At 43.6% G+C, this 16,083-nt stretch overlaps 1 protein-coding gene across 1 annotated transcript in view; it reads right to left on the bottom strand.

Moving 5' to 3' along the window:
- Positions 1 to 16,083, bottom strand: part of SLC12A7 (solute carrier family 12 member 7) — a 332,898-nt gene that overhangs the window by 24,441 nt on the left and 292,374 nt on the right. The window contains exons 19-20 of the mRNA XM_084618772.1: positions 7,484 to 7,653; positions 7,157 to 7,288 (exon numbers count right to left, since the gene is read on the bottom strand). Of these exons, the coding sequence (XP_084474898.1) occupies positions 7,157 to 7,288; positions 7,484 to 7,653 (302 nt within the window). The remainder of the gene's footprint in view (positions 1 to 7,156; positions 7,289 to 7,483; positions 7,654 to 16,083) is intronic.

Consider the following 16,083-nt stretch of genomic DNA (forward strand, 5'->3'; position numbering starts at 1 on the left):
AATTGTCCTTTCATTCATTCAGAAAAGGATATGAACAGTCTAGGGGAAATCTGGAAATGCCCTGTGAGCATCTGAAGTGTGAAGGCATGTCACTTCTGTGGAGGAGTGAAGCTTGGGGAAGAACATTGGCAGACAGTTATCTTGCCTGATATGGCATAAACCAAGGATTTGGTATAGTGTGATCTCAACATGATAGAAGGCAGTGTAAGATGGGTCAGCCATGAGAGCTCTGAGCCCTCCCACCCTTCTAGCCAAGGTGACAGCTATCAGGGAAAAGGTCTTACAGGAAAGATGGGGGAACAAATCTGCCTGCCATAGGTTCCAAAGGAGGGTTCCTTAAGGTACTGAGAACTAAATTAAGGTTTCAAGAAGATGTGGGGTCCCAATATGAGGGAACAGATTAGATAAACCCCTAAGCAATCTGGCAGTGGTAGCATGACCCGAAAATAAGAGGCCCTCAAAAGGCAAATTAAAGTCCATAATAGCTGCCAGGTATATCATGACAGAACTCATAGGTAGTCCTGTGTTTTTAATTCAAGCAGGTAATCAAGCATCCTGGAGACAGAAGCTTCAAGAGAGTCTACAGATTGACAGGAATACCAGGACAGGAGGCATTTCCACTTCTGCAGTTAAGCTTTTCACGTGGCAGGTGACTTTCTACTATTTAGTACTACGGACTGTACTTCAGATGAACAGTCCACCTCTAAGGTTGAGAACATCGAGGCCTTGAAGATCAGTGATACAAGGTTGGGGTGGCTCATGATGCCCAAGTTCTGTGTTAGGAGGTTCAATTTCAGGGTAAGACGGTGAGGTATCTCTACAAAAAGGTGAAGAGCTGAATAATACACTTGTCTTGTCCAAGAAGGCACTATTAAGGTGACCCTTACCTGCTTCTACCACAGTTTGATTAATGTCCTGAGGAGTAGCATTGTTGAAGAGAAGGCATAGAGGAGGGGGCAAGGATAGAGGAGTAGTACGACATCTCCTAAAAAGTTGGGACATAGTGCCCCTTTGGAGCAAAAGATGTGGCATTTTGTATTGGTCTGGTTGGCAAAGAGATCCACTGTGGGGAGGCCCCAAACTCCACAAATGTGAAATATCAGGTTGTTGAGCAACCACTTGTGGTCCTGGTGGAAGTTTCTGCTTAGGGCATCTGCCACCGTATTCTGGATACCCAATAGGTAAACAGTGGAAATCTCTATATGGCAGGCAATGCACTAGTTCCGTAGCTTTAGAGATTCCGTATATAAGGACTGGGATCTTGCTCCCCCTCGTTGATTTACATAGTACATCGTTGTACTGTGGTCTATCATTACTCTGACATGGTGTCCCTAAATGTTTAGTCCTGACATGCAAAACAAATCAGCTGTAGCTCTAAAACTTTGATGTAAAACAATATTTCCTGTGGAGACCATCTTTCCTATGCAGTAGATCTTTGCAAGTGGGCTCCCCACATCATCATGATGATTCATGTTCGTGGCAGGTATGAGAATGGTTCTCCCAGACAGATCTGCAAGGGGTCTTGCCACCACCTGAGGAAGTCCAGCACCCGTGAGGGTATGGAAACTTTCTCACTAAGACTGTGCTTGTTTGATGTGTAAATGGTTCTGAGCCAGGCCTGAAGGCATTGGAGATTTAGTTTTGCATGTGATGTGGCAAATGTTGAGGCCAACATGGGAACTAGGAGTTGAAGTCAGGTCCTTACTATCGTCTGGAGACTCAGCTGGAGGGTAGTGACCAGACTGGATATATCAGAGAATCCGCCCTGTGGTAGTGAAGTCTATCCATTGAACAGGTGTTAATGTGGACTTTTCAGGTTGATACGAAGGCCCTGGAATTGGAACAGCATTAGAGCCTTGTTGGCTGTAGACTGGACCTCTAAAGCAGAGTGCCCCTTCAGAAGCCAGTTGTCCAGATGGGGAAGACTTTAATACTGTCTTGACACAGGTGAGTTGCCACTACTGAGAAGACTGTTGTAAAGACCCATGGGGCTGGGAGAGTCTGAAGGGAAACACAGGTATTAATAGCATTCTGAGCCAATGAAGAAGTGCAGAGAAAGTTGAAGGAAGGGTGCACAGCACTGTGAAAATATGTGTGTTGCTGGCTGAGGGCAATAAACCAACCTCTTGATTCAGGGCTGGGTTTATGGAAGTAAAAGTCACCATCCTGAAGTGCTGTGAAAGGATGTAAGTATTCAGGTTCCAGAGGTCTATGATCAGTCTCTAACCATGTTGTTTTGGGAACCAGAACTATTTGGAATAAAACCCTTTTCCCACAAATTCTGGGGGAACTGACTACCATCTCCAACTGCTGTAGGGATTGAACCTCCTGCTTTAAAAGATTCTCATGAGAGGGATGGGGATGGGAGAGAGGCATAGCATAGAAATGGATAGAATATCCCGTAGCCTCCACCTTTAAAATCCACCTGTCAGTGGTGATAAGCTCCCAAGAAGGTAAAATTGTGACATGTGGTCCCTAAAGGGGAAGTGGAAGACTGGTTTGGTCAGCAAATCCACAGAAGGGGATTGTTTGTGGCCCTTGACCAAATTGTCAAAACAGTCATTTGGAAGGGGGCCTGGGTAAGGAGGGTTGCTGTTTGAGCTGGTACTCTCTTTTGGAGTCTGGGCCTCCTTGGAGGAGGTTCCATGGGTTTGAAATAGAACTGTTAAAACCATATTTTGCCATCAGGGCTTGATAATCTGCCACCTCAAAATGGAGAGTAGTGGAAGAATAACATCCTCCTTTATCAGAAGGTGTGGATCTTGAGCGAGCTCGGTGGTTTATCTCGTTAGCTGTATCCACTACCAAGGAGTTGGGAATGGGATAAGAGAAAAAATATTACAGTTCCTTGGCTGGTATGTAATATTTTTTGTCTGCCCATTTGCAGGTAGGTGCAAAAGTGGCAGGGGTCTACCACATATTACGGGCTAGTGAGAAGAGTGCCTGGTTAACAGGCAGTGCAATCTTGGCTTGAGGGGGTGGTATGAAGAAAGTCCATGACAAAGTGCTGGGATTCTTGTACTCTTCAGTGAAAGGTTGAAAAGATTCTCCAATTCTGCCCCAGAACAACCTAAAATCATCTGCATAGGAAGGTGGTGGTGGCATCACTGCGTCCCCCAGGAAGGAGGAGGATTTATTTGGAGTTGTGATGCTGGTGGTTGTCGTGGAGCCTGAGGAATGTCTAAACATGAAACATGAAGATGAGAACCCCATTGAGTTGGTGCCCACAGGCTGTCCAGGGATTTCAACAGGCCCACTGAGGAGGTGAGTAGGGGAAGAGACCCCAGAAAATTCATATTTGGAGGGCTCAGAGCACCTTCTGGAATCTTTTGTATGTTACGATTCCTGATGTCCGATTTGTGTCCATTTATTCTTTTAAATGGTAACATACAAAAGCCAGTAGGAGAACACTTCAGTCTTCCTGGACATTCTATAACAGATTTGAAAGTATTGACACTTGAACAAAAACACTTCAGAAACAGACTTCAAAGAGAAACAGCAGAACTAAAATTCATTTGCAAATTTAACTCCATTAATTTGGGCTTGAATAGCAACAGGGAGTGGCTGGCTCATTACAAAAGCAGCTTTGCCTCTCCTGGAATTGACACCTCCTCATCTATTATAGGGAGTAGACTACGTCCACCCTGATTGAATTAGCCCTGTCAACACTGGTTCTCCACTTGTGAGGTAACTCCCTTCTCTTCAGGTGTCAGTATATAATTCCTGCATCTGTAATTTTCACTCCATACATCTGAAAAAGTGGTTTTTTACCCACGAAAGCTTATGCCCAAATAAATCTGTTAGCTTTTAAGGTGCCACCAGACTCCTTGTTTCTGTTTTTTGGTTCACTCTGGAACTTATGCTTGGGTTGGATTGGGAATGTGTGGAGATGGCAACCATGTCATGCCACATCCAGGGGAACCTCTCCCCCCTGGAATGAAGGAGCTGTTTTAATTGCATAGTCTCAGAGGGTGAGGCATTCTACTAGGTTTCAGAAGGTGCACAGAATGAATACTGTTTTGCTGAGAGGCACTGTACTAATGAGGCCTCTAAGACATTCCAATAATTTTTTATCCTTGAGTAACCAGAGAGTGACTCTTAAGTATCATCTCTTCAGCTTCATCCTCGCTGGAGACCTGCAACTCATGAACCAAGAAGGAAGATGGGTAAACTGCTGGTGTTGGAAGTCCTGCTGACACTTTGACCAATAGCAACGTAGAGAATTTTTGCAAAGTTTTGCTGTGGCTCTGTTTCTTCACATCCACCAAAGCAGCTTCAAAATTCCAACTAGAGAAGCAGTTTCAGGTGGTAAAGCACTTGGCTTAATCAGGGTTTGCTTACTTCAGAGGACAGGATTGTGCATTTTTGCTTCAAGGAATCTTCAAATTATTTTGTGGATAAAATAGCTTGGAACCACACATAGCAATTTCTGACTCTGCCTAGTAGGGAAAAATGGAGTCTTCTCTGCTTGACTTTCCACTGGCATTGCTCACTGAAGTGATGGAGAAGCTGACACCTCTAAATTAGGTACATGCCCCTATATGTTGGTGAAAATCAATGGGAAAATATTTTGGAGACACTTTTGGAGTGGATGGTAAATACCACCAGCGGGTGGGGCGGGGGTGAGACGAAGAGGGAGGGTAAAATGACAGCTTATTTAAAAAAAATGTTGTTAGAGACCCTTGATCAAGAAAACATGGATATTGAGTGGGAATTTAAAACTAAGAGCTAGGAGAATCTTTTGTTGGCAGTGAATCTTTTTGTCAATGTTTTTGTCTGATTTTATTTTATTTGTGATAGGTTGGCATAGGTAGCCAAATACATTTTGCTTGTGTTAAGAAAATTCTTACAACCATTTCATTGAAAAGCTCTAGCTCTTCTATGCTTTGAAGCAAGGGCTTGAAATTTGGCATAGATGTCACCCTGTCATCAGGGATGTGCCTTTTTCCATTCCTGTAAAAATCTCCCCAAATTTGGCCAAGTTATAAACCTTTGAAAAATCTCATGCTCTTAGAATTTGGCAGCTAGATTACCAGAAAATCCCTTCTGAATTAGGCATGCTCCATCCCTCACAGCTCCTATGTTCTTATTGGACTGCACATGCACCATTGCCACAGAGGGACTGAACATGCTCCATCCCAGAGATTCAGAGGCTGAGAAGGACTTCCTGCAATTCCTGCTCCTGCTCTCCACTGAGCATTGTAACTGATAGCAGGAAGACAATCTCTCTTATGCCCTCAAGGCTCCTTTGCTGGGCCCAGGTAATGTGGAGGAGGAAGCTGCCTGACTGAATGCAGAAGGGACAAGAGGGAGAGGGAGAGGGAGGTGGAGGTAGTAGATTGGGACTGAGAAGGAAGTGGAGAAGAGGGAGAGTGGCTTGGAAGGAGACAGGGACAAGGAGCCTAGGGTGGGAAGGTGTAAGGGAATTAGGACATCGAACCTAGTGAGGAGACTGAGAGTAGGGGTGGAAATACTGAGAGTAGGGGTGGAAAGACTGAGATTGGATGTGGAGACTGTAAGCCAGAGTTGGGGGGCAGAATGGGACTGGCTGGGAAAGGAGACATTTAGAACTTATTTTTGGATTCCTTGCTCATCACAAGCTCTCACATAGCAGCATCCACAACTTTCTACCATCTCCTGTTGGCTAGAACAGTCTGTCACATCATGGTGGATGATGACTTGGCCTTAGATATACCCATCTCTGTCACCTTCTGCCTGGCCTAAAGAAATTCAATATGTCTGGGCATGAAGCCATCACCCTTAAGAAACTCTAATACAGAGCACTACAGCATGTCTCCTTCCTGACTATGACAGTGCAAATGTAATTCAGCCCCCTGTGTGCGTAGTGATCACAGACTATTGTTCTTTGTTTGTTCTCCTGCCTCATTTGTTGCAGAAATTGGAAGGTGTGTAGTCAATGAGGCAGGGGATTACAGGAAGAGAAATAATGGTCATATGGCTAAGGCAACTGAATGCTGCCCTGGAGAACTGGTTTCAAATCTTCATCTCTGCCAGTGAATTCCTATACTAGGCAAGTTATGTTGACCAAACTTTTCCCAGGTGTCACTAATTGTGTGTTCCTCTTTTTTTTTAGCCCAACATGAGGTATCTGGGGCCTGATTTGCAGAAGCTCTGAACATTCACACCTACAGCTGAAGTCAATTGGAGCTGTGCTTTGAACATATAAAGTGCTGTACAATACTAAAATCACTTAAAAATGAGGCCATAATCATCTCAGATTGGGGACCCAAAATTAGTGGACACTTTTGACAATGTTTGCCTTAATTTCTTTGTGCCTGAGTTTATAAATAGGAATAATAGCCCCAGTCTCATGGGGTATTATGAAAATTAATTAATGTTGCTGAAGCACTTCAATACTTATTCTAATCAGTGCCAAAGAAAAGACTATGAGGAAATTCATAATTCTGTATTCATAGTAGGGTTTGAATAGTGTACAGTGAACAAAACGGGGGTCACACATTAAACTCTATGGATAAAACAAAATTTTGAATAGCTGCTCATTCAATGAATATTTTCCATCTTGTGCACTGAATGAGGCGGGGTCTTATGGAAAAAATAGTTTGTGATCATGTAATTAAAACCTGTATCATAAAGCATACGTACAAGGGGGTCAAACTGAGATTGCAGGCAACATGAATTCTCTCTTTCCTTAGTTTTGAGTATTTTTAATATAGTTTTCTGTGTGTAATTTATATTTATAAAACAACAACAGGGAATTTTTTCTCTCCACTCTTTTAAAGTAACTAGGAAATGAAATACAAAAATTTATGGTAATGCAATATTAAGGTTGCCCAGTTAAAATCACAGTCAGAAAACACACGTGTTAAGGTACAATATGGAACCTTAACTCAACCATATTGCATATGTGCAGTATTTGACCTATGTGTGACCTATTACTGCTTATATTGTAAAAAATACACCATAAAATATATAGGATGCATTATGTGGTTGAGTTAACATTGCTGTAGGAACATTAAATTTTGCTTTTCCTGCCATTTTAGGCCAAATACTACAATCCCTTACTTAGTTTACCCTCCAAATGTCATTAGGCAAAAGAAATTCTAGGAGTCTGAAGAAGAACTTCCAAGTTTAGTTCAAGGTTTTCAGGTAACAGATAAAATATATAGGAGCTTACCATTTCAACAACCTCCACCTCAGCATTAAGTCGAAGATGATACAAAAATATCTGAAGGTCCTTTTTCATTTGAATGCTGTTGTCATCCATTTGGGCAACAGTGAAGATACGCATTTTGCATTTTCTCCACACCTATGTAAGGGAAAAGGCATTTTATATGACAAACGTAGAAATAATTTTTCCCCTTCTGTTCACAGTCCTTTAAACAGCTAAGTAAAAAAGTATATAAGAATTTATTTAGTAATTTTATGTAATGCTTAGTGAAAGAAAAGTCATTCCTACTCATTTTCTAAGACAAGATTTCCCTTTTTGAGTCATATACTGTACCTTGTGTTGTCGAAGCAGGAAAGGAAGCAACATCAGCATGCCACCATCATGAACAATCCACCACACATCTACATTCCCTTCAGAAAAGCGCTCTTGATTTGTTGGAAACAAATCAATGTTTTTAGCGACCAGTAGAGCTTGTTGTGCTGCTGTTGTTTCTCGGACTGTATCTGAAATCAGAAAATTTGAATGAAAATTCGGAGTTGCTGAAGAAGACTATTAGATGGCCAAAAATCCACAATGCCACTATTGTGAAAGAGGATAATTCTGGTTAAAAGCCTATCCTGCTTAAGAGAGGAAGCAAAGACAGCAATCTCACACATCCACATCCACACAAGGTGGATAAAAATTAACCATTTTTTCAAAATTGATTGTTTAATTTAAATAAGATTTCTTTATTTGAAAAATAAACCTATTTGAAATTTGAAAATATGCCAACCTATATTAATACCATAACTTAAAATAATGTAAATTAAATTTAAAAATAACATTGACATGGTATATTTGTGCTGCTGAAGTTTTAAAGAAAGTCAGACCACAGAACTGGTGGAAGTCACTGGCTAAGCACCTGGAAACAGAGTTTGGTAAAGTGTTAATTCGGCTTTGACAGCAGTATCCTCTTCCACAGGTGCAGAGATAATACCGGTACTATCTTTCTTTTCAGTTTTTCAACTAGATCAGTTGAAAGTTGAGAAAATAACTGGAGGTTGAAAAAGCAGGAAAATTTGTTTCCTTCTTCTAATCTCTGAATATAAACTAGGTGCAAGAGGATGAGATCAACTAGTTCAAAAATATGGAAGGGCATGATGACCAGAAACAATTAGTTCAGTTCACTAACTAAAGATAATACTTTAGTATCTTAATAAACCAGTTAGTTTTAATAGCAGTTAGCTTTAATAAACCAGTTAGTTTTCAATGCAAAGCAAGTTCTGATAAACTTACTTTTTCTTCTTTTGTATTCAATACACTTAAGATAGTTTAGTTAACTAATAAAAAAATATGGAAATCACGTTTTTGTTCATTTTAAATTGAATTCCAATTTCCATCCAAAAGCAGAGTGACAGAAATTATGAGTAAAAATTTAATCAGCATCTAGTAAACAAGAAATGTGTCATTCACCATTTTCTAACATAATAAAAAGATTTAAAGCATAAAAATTTGAATAAATATATGTTAAGCTATATAAGGTATCGACCCTGCATTGCATAACAGAAACCGAAGATTTCCTGGACAGACGTCAGGATACGCTTCTACGGACACAACGTTCTGAAGATTCAGAGCAGGCTGCACTGCGGGGACAGGAGGACGGTGAAGAAATTTGGCAGCATGTGACCTCCAGAAGAAGAAAGGGGAGCGTCCATGTACCAGCAATGCAGATACAGGTAAGCAACCGTTTTCATGTTCTCTCCACAGGTACTAATGCGGAGAGTGGACCAGATGATACATCTGAGGGAAGGGAACAGAAGGAGACTCCGCCGATTGGAAAGCATGAGATGTGCTGTCCTAGGGTTGGGGGTTCCACAACCACCGCTCCCAAGAGGAGGAGGCAGGTGGTGGTGGTCGGGGACTCTCTCCTGAGGGGGACTGAGTCATCTATCTGCCGTCTTGACTGGGAAAACCAAGAAGTCTGCTGCTTGCCAGGAGCTAGGATTCACGATGTGATGGAGAGATTGCCGAGACTCATCAAGCCCTCGGATCTCTACCCCTTCCTGCTTCTCCACATGGGTAGCAATGATATTGCCAAGAATGACCTTGAGCGGATCACTGCAGACTACATGGCTCTGGGAAGAAGGATAAAGGAGTTTGAGGCGCAAGTGGTCTTCTCATCCATCCTCCCCGTGGAAGGAAAAGGCCTGGGTAGAGACTGTCGAATCGTGGAAGTCAACGAATGGCTACGCAGGTAGTGTCGGAGAGAAGGCTTTGGATTCTTTGACCATGGGATGGTGTTCCAAGAAGGAGAAGTGCTAGGCAGAGACGGGCTCCATCTAACGGAGAGAGGGAAGAGCATCTTCGCAAGCACGCTGGTTAACCTAGTGAGGAGGGCTTTAAACTAGGTTCACCGGGGGAAGGAAACCAAAGCCCTGAGGTAAGTGGGGAAGTGCGATACCGGGAGGAAACACGAGCAGGAGCGTGCGAGAGGGGAGGGCTCTTGCCTCATACTGAGAAAGGGGGGACGATCAAAGACTTATCTCAAGTGCCTATACACAAATGCAAGAAGCCTGGGAAACAAGCAGGGAGAACGGGAAGTCCTAGCACAGTCACGGAATTATGATGTGATTGGAATAACAGAGACTTGGTGGGATAACTCACATGACTGGAGTACTGTTATGGATGGATATAAACTGTTCAGGAAGGACAGGCAGGGCAGAATAGGTGGGGCAGTTGCATTGTATGTAAGGGAGCAGTATGACTGCTCAGAGCTCCGGTATGAAACTGCAGAAAAACCTGAGAGTCTCTGGATTAAGTTGAGCAGTGTGAGCAACAAGGGTGATGTCATGGTGGGAGTCTGCTATAGACCACCGGACCAGGAGGATGAGGTGGACGAGGCTTTCTTCCGGCAACTCGCAGAAGTTACTAGATCACAGGCCCTGGTTCTCATGGGAGACTTCAATCACCCTGATATCTGCTGGGAGAGCAATACAGCAGTGCACAGACAATCCAGGAAGTTTTTGGAAAATGTAGGGGACAATTTCCTGGTGCAAGTGCTGGAGGAACCAACTAGGGGCAGAGCTCTTCTTGACCTGCTGCTCACAAACTGGGAAGAATAAGTAGGGGAAGCTAAAGTGGATGGGAACCTGGGAGGCAGTGACCATGAGATGGTCGAGTTCAGGATTCTGACACAGGGAAGAAAGAAGAGCAGCAGAATACAGACCTGGACTTCAGAAAAGCGGACTTTGACTCCCTCAGGGAACTGATAGGCAGGATCCCTTGGGAGAATAACATGAGGAGGAAAGGAGTCCAGGACAGCTGGCTATATTTTAAAGAATCCTTACTCAGCTTACAGGGACAAACCATCCCAATGTGTAGAAAGAATAGTAAATATGCCAGGCGACCAGCTTGGCTTAACAGTGATATCCTTGCAGATCTTAAACACAAAAAAGAAGCATACAAGAAGTGGAAGATTGGACGAATGACCAGGGAAGAGTATGCTCGGGCATGCAGGAAAGCCAAATCACACCTGGAGTTGCAGCTAGCAAGAGAAGTTAAGAGTAACTAGAAGGGTTTCTTCAGGTATGTTAGCAACAAGGAAAAAGACAAGGAAAGCGTGGGCCCCTTATTGAATGAGGGAGGCAACCTAGTGACGGAGGATGTGGAAAAAGCTAATGTACTCAGTGCTTTTTTTGCCTCTGTCTTCACAAACAAGGTCAGCTCCCTGACTACTGCACTTGGCAGCACAGCATGGGGAGGAGGTGAACAGCCCTCTGTGGAGAAAGAAGTGGTTCAGGACTATTTAGAAAAGCTGGACGAGCACAAGTCCGTGGGGCCGGATGCGCTGCATCCGAGAGTGCTAAAGGAGTTGGCGGATGTGATTGCAGAGCCATTGGCCATTATCTTTGAAAACTCATGGCGATCGGGGGAACTCCCGGACGACTGGAAAAAGGCTAATGTAGTGCCCATCTTTAAAAAAGGGAGGAAGGCGGATCCTGGGAACTACAGGACAGTCAGCCTTACCTCAGTCCCCGGAAAAATCATGGAGCATGTCCTCAAGGAATCAATTCTGAAGCACTTAGAGGAGAGGAAAGTGATCAGGAACAGTCAGCATGGATTCACCAAGGGCAAGTCATGCCTGACTAATCTAATTGCCTTCTATGAAGAGATAACTGGCTCTGTGGATGAGAAGAAAGCGGTGAACGTATTGTTCCTTGACTCTAGCAAAGCTTTTGAGACCGTCTCTCACAGAATTCTTGCCAGCAAGTTAAAGAAGTATGGGCTGGATGAATGGACTATAAGGTGGATAGAAAGTTGGCTAGATTGTCGGGCTCAACAGGTAATGATCAATGGCTCCATGTCTAGTTGGCAGCCAGGATCAAGTGGAGCGCCCCAAGGGTCGGTCCTGGAGCCGGTTTTGTTCAATATCTTCATAAATGATCTGGAGGATGGTGTGGATTGCACCCTCAGCAAGTTTGCAGATGACACGAAACTGGGAGGAGAGGTAGATACGCTGGAGGGTAGGGATAGGATATAGAGGGACCTAGACAAATTAGAGGATTGGGCCAAAAGAAATCTGATGAGGTTCAGCAAGGAGAAGTGCAGAGTCCTGCACTTAGGACGGAAGAATCCCATGCACTGCTACAGACTAGGGACCGAATGGCTAGGCAGCAGCTGTGCAGAAAAGGACCTACGGGTTACAGTGGACGAGAAGCTGGATATGAGTCAACAGTGTGCCCTTGTTGCCAAGAAGGTCAATGGCATTTTGGGATGTATAGGTAGGGGCATTGCCAGCAGATCAAGGGAATGTGATCGTTCCCCTCTATTCGACATTGGTGAGGCCTCATCTGGAGTACTGTCTCTAGTTTTGGGCCCCACACTACAAGAAGGATGTGGAAAAATTGGAAAGCGTCCAGCGGAGGGCAATAAAAATGATTAGGGTACTGAAACACATGACTTATGAGGACAGGCTGAGGGAACTGGGATTGTTTAGTCTGTGGAAGAGAAGAATGAGGGGGGATTTGATAGCTGCTTTCAACTACCTGAAAGGGGGTTCCAAAGAGGATGGATCTAGACTGTTCTAAGTGGTAGCAGATGACAGAACAAGGAGTAATGGTCTCAAGTTGCAGTGCGGGAGGTTTAGGTTGGATATTAGGAAAAACTTTTTCACTAGGAGGGTGGTGAAACAATGGAATGTGTTACCTAGGGAGGTGGTGGAATCTCCTTCCTTAGAAGTTCTTAAGGTCAGGGTTGACAAAGCCCTGGCTGGGATGGTTTAGTTGGGGATTGGTCCTGCTTTGGGCAGGGGTTTGGACTAGATGACCTCCTGAGGTCCCTTCCAACCCTGGTATTCTATGATTCTATGATAATTGCTTAAATAATATATATATATATTATGTGTATATCTATCGGCCACACTACACTACATCTGCACTATAAATTTTGTTGATGCAAGTTATATTGGCATTCAGCTGTCAAAATTTGTATATCACTCGTGCATAATTCGCTCCTTGCGTTGGCATTGTGTGTACTCACCAGGAGTTCTTGTGTCAATGCACAATGCAGTTCATCACAGCTAGGTATCAGTGTACCATGTGCCACCATCTGACATGGTGCCTTTTAGGAAATGTTTGCAATATGTTCTGGGACAGAAATGACTTGCCCAAAGATCTCTGGGAGCTAGGAGTTAAGTTTCCAGCATGCAACTTATTCCATGCTATCCATATCCCAGAATTTTTGTGCTTTTAAAAAATTTTCCCACCAACACACTCAGCACTTTTTGGTGTCCATTATCTTTGACAGACACATTGAGTCCCACAGAGGTCTGCACTATTCTCTCAAACACTGGAAATACAGGACACACAATTCTCCTGTATTTACAGACCCACAAGAAGTACTGCAAAAACAGTTTGCTCAGGGACACAGCAAACAATTCAAGATTGTTGATGGAGTTCATGGAGCCGCTGCTGACAGTGGAGTGCCACTTCTGGGCCTGAGAAATTAACACTGACTGGTGGGTTTGCATCATAATTCAAGTGTGGGATGACAAACTGCAGATGTGAAAGATCACATCTTTGGATCTATGTGCTGAGCCCACCATAGCCCTGTAGAACAGGGATACCAAAATGAAAGTTCCATTGACAGTGGAGAAGCGAGTGGTGCTTACACTCTGGAAGTGTGCAACACTGGATTACTACTGGTCAGTTGGAAAACATTTTGGAGTTGGAAAATCTACAGTGGTGGTTGTTGTCATGTGGGCTATTAATTATCTCCTATTACACAGAACTGTGACTCTTAACAATGTGCAGGACACAGTGGATAAATTAGCAGCAAATGGGGTTCCCAAATTCTGGTAGGGTGATAGATGGTACACATATCCTACGTTGGCACAGAGTACATCAAAAGAAAGCTCTATTTTTCTATGGATATGCAAGCTTTGGTGGATCACCAGAGATACTTCACCAGTATTACTGTGGACTGGTCAGGGAAGATGTGCTTGCATCTTTAAAAACACAGGACTGGTCAGAAAGCTGCAAGCCGGGACATTCTTTCCCAACCGGCAGACTACCACTGACAATATGGCAATGACAATAGTGATTCAGGAGGACCCAGTCTATCCCTTGTTTCCCTGGCTCATGAAGCTGTGTGTGGCTACCTCAACCAGCACCAAGAAATGATTCAGCTACTACCTCAGCAGGTTCAGAATGATAGTCAAATGTGATTTTAATAGACTGAAGGTGTTTACTCAATACAATGGATCTCAGTGACAAAAATATCCCAATGGGTAGCTGCCTGTTGTGTCCTACATAATATCTGTGAGGCAAAAGGGAGAAAAGCTGCTGCCAGGGTGGAGAGCAGAGGTGGAGCAGCTGTCTGCTGACTTTGAACAGTGAGTCAAACAGTGAGGCTGTTACAAGTGCTTAACAAGGAACTGTGCAACTGAAGAAAGTTTTGAAAGAGCACTTTAACAGTCAGCCATTGTTCTGTGTTGCAGTGGTTTCTGGGCCAGGAGTTTTGCGTTCTGTTAGGAATTATGATTGAGGTACATTTATAAATTTGACTAGATGTTTTATTGAAACTATGGATTATGTTACGTTTGCTGTACCATTATAAATATTGGACTGTGTGTTTTCTTGAACTAGGAGTTCTGTGGTGCTTTACAAGTGCTGGGTGCTTTGAGTATTCGTATGCATTCTGCAATATGGGTTGTAAACTAATAAAGATAATTCAATTTTCCATAAACAGAAATTTCTTGAGTGGCAAAAAGAGTGCAGTTTAACAATGCGCAAAAAACAAGAGGCAATGCATTACAAACCTTTAACATAAATTAACAGACTCGGATTTTGAAATTGGAAAGGCAACAAACATTTCTGTCTGCTTCAGTGCACAAGTATAGTCCATTGTGACTACTCATACATTAACCATAGTTCTCACAGGTCAGGGTGTGTGAAGTTGTGGTTTTCTTTGCTGTTCCCTGGCATGGAGTGGTAGGAGTAAGGATGCAGCATGTGATACCAAGTGGTATGTTGGGAATGTAAGGAGATGCTACCATGGAGTTCTCAAAGAACTGAAAAGGGTGGAGACTTTAGGATTTTGGGACCTGTAGGTCAACCAGGGTCTGCAGCATTTGGATATGCTGCTGCCTCAGAAGACTCATTATGTTCAAATGCATATCACTGCATGTCCTTATGGGGTTCCCAGGCCTTTCTCCTGTCTCCTCTTCCCTTCTACAGGCCATCTGCCATGTTGACCCTCCAGGCCCTTTGTTTACAGTCCTATGCAGCACTGGCTTGCAGGATCTCACAGAACACATCCTCCTAGTCCTCTTCTCTTTCCTTCTCATCAAGGTCAGGTGTTCTGGGGATCTGGAGAGGGTACACCTCCAGGCTGCCACGCCAGAAGCTGCTGATAAAAACAGAGATGTGTCATTGGATTTATAGTCACAACAGAAAGGGAGAGACACGTTTCAAAATTCCCTTCCCTTACCCCCATAAAAAAGTGTAATAAGACATAACTATTGACACTTCAGCCTTGGGAACCCTCTGCAGAGCACTGCTCTCCAGCTCCAACCATAGGGATTGGGAGTGGGGAAAGAGAAAGAATTTTAATTGCATGAAACAATAAAATGTTGGTCCACCTTCCATGGGTATGAATATAGGGCAATGGCATTGAATATTGGCACTATTTTCCAAAGCTGGTGGTGATTTTAGCTGATATCTCACTCCTGAGGCCTGGGCCTCACCCCCTGGGCCTGCATGCCACTAGCCTGTGTACTGTAATGGTGCCAGCTGAACTCATTGCAGACTGATGTGGGAAAGTGTCCTATCTCAGAGGAAGAAATAAGGTAGCCATCCCTAGAAGCCTTTGGGACTGGATTGCAGAGTATCTCCATGAAAATTTCAGAGATCTCTCAGGAAGATACAATGGGCATCTCTGTGTATATAAACAAACTGCTCCGCATGGTACCCTCTTCTCCCCACACCCACCTAACCCAAAAAGGGAATGAAAAGCACATACCAACTCTACTTCTATTTTTTGTACTGCTACCTTTTCTCGTACTAGTAAAAGAATGAAACAGCAATGTGTGTGTCTTGCGGATGGGCCAGGTGCCATCTTTATATTTAAGCACTGTAAGGAAAAATACATGCACACACTTACCTGAGGTCACTGCCTCTTCACTGGGTGTACCCGTGCTCAGCTGGTGGGACTGGCTAAACTGTGGAGGTGTCTCAAACATTTCTGTCTTCCCTCTGCTCTTCCTCACTGTTCATGGTGTGGGTGGTCTTGCGTCTTCTGAGGTATCCATGGTAGTGGGGTCCTGGTGGGGTCTCCACCAGGTATGGCATACAGCTCACTGTGAAGGCAGCAGATCTAGTATCCTACTCCTAGTATCATGGCTAGTTGGCAGTTGAACACGAGGGAGAGCCACTAGGTATACTCAGTAAAGTGAG

Source organism: Lepidochelys olivacea, assembly GCF_965140295.1.
Source record: "Lepidochelys olivacea isolate rLepOli2 genome assembly, chromosome: 2".
NCBI classification, from domain to species: domain Eukaryota; kingdom Metazoa; phylum Chordata; order Testudines; family Cheloniidae; genus Lepidochelys; species Lepidochelys olivacea.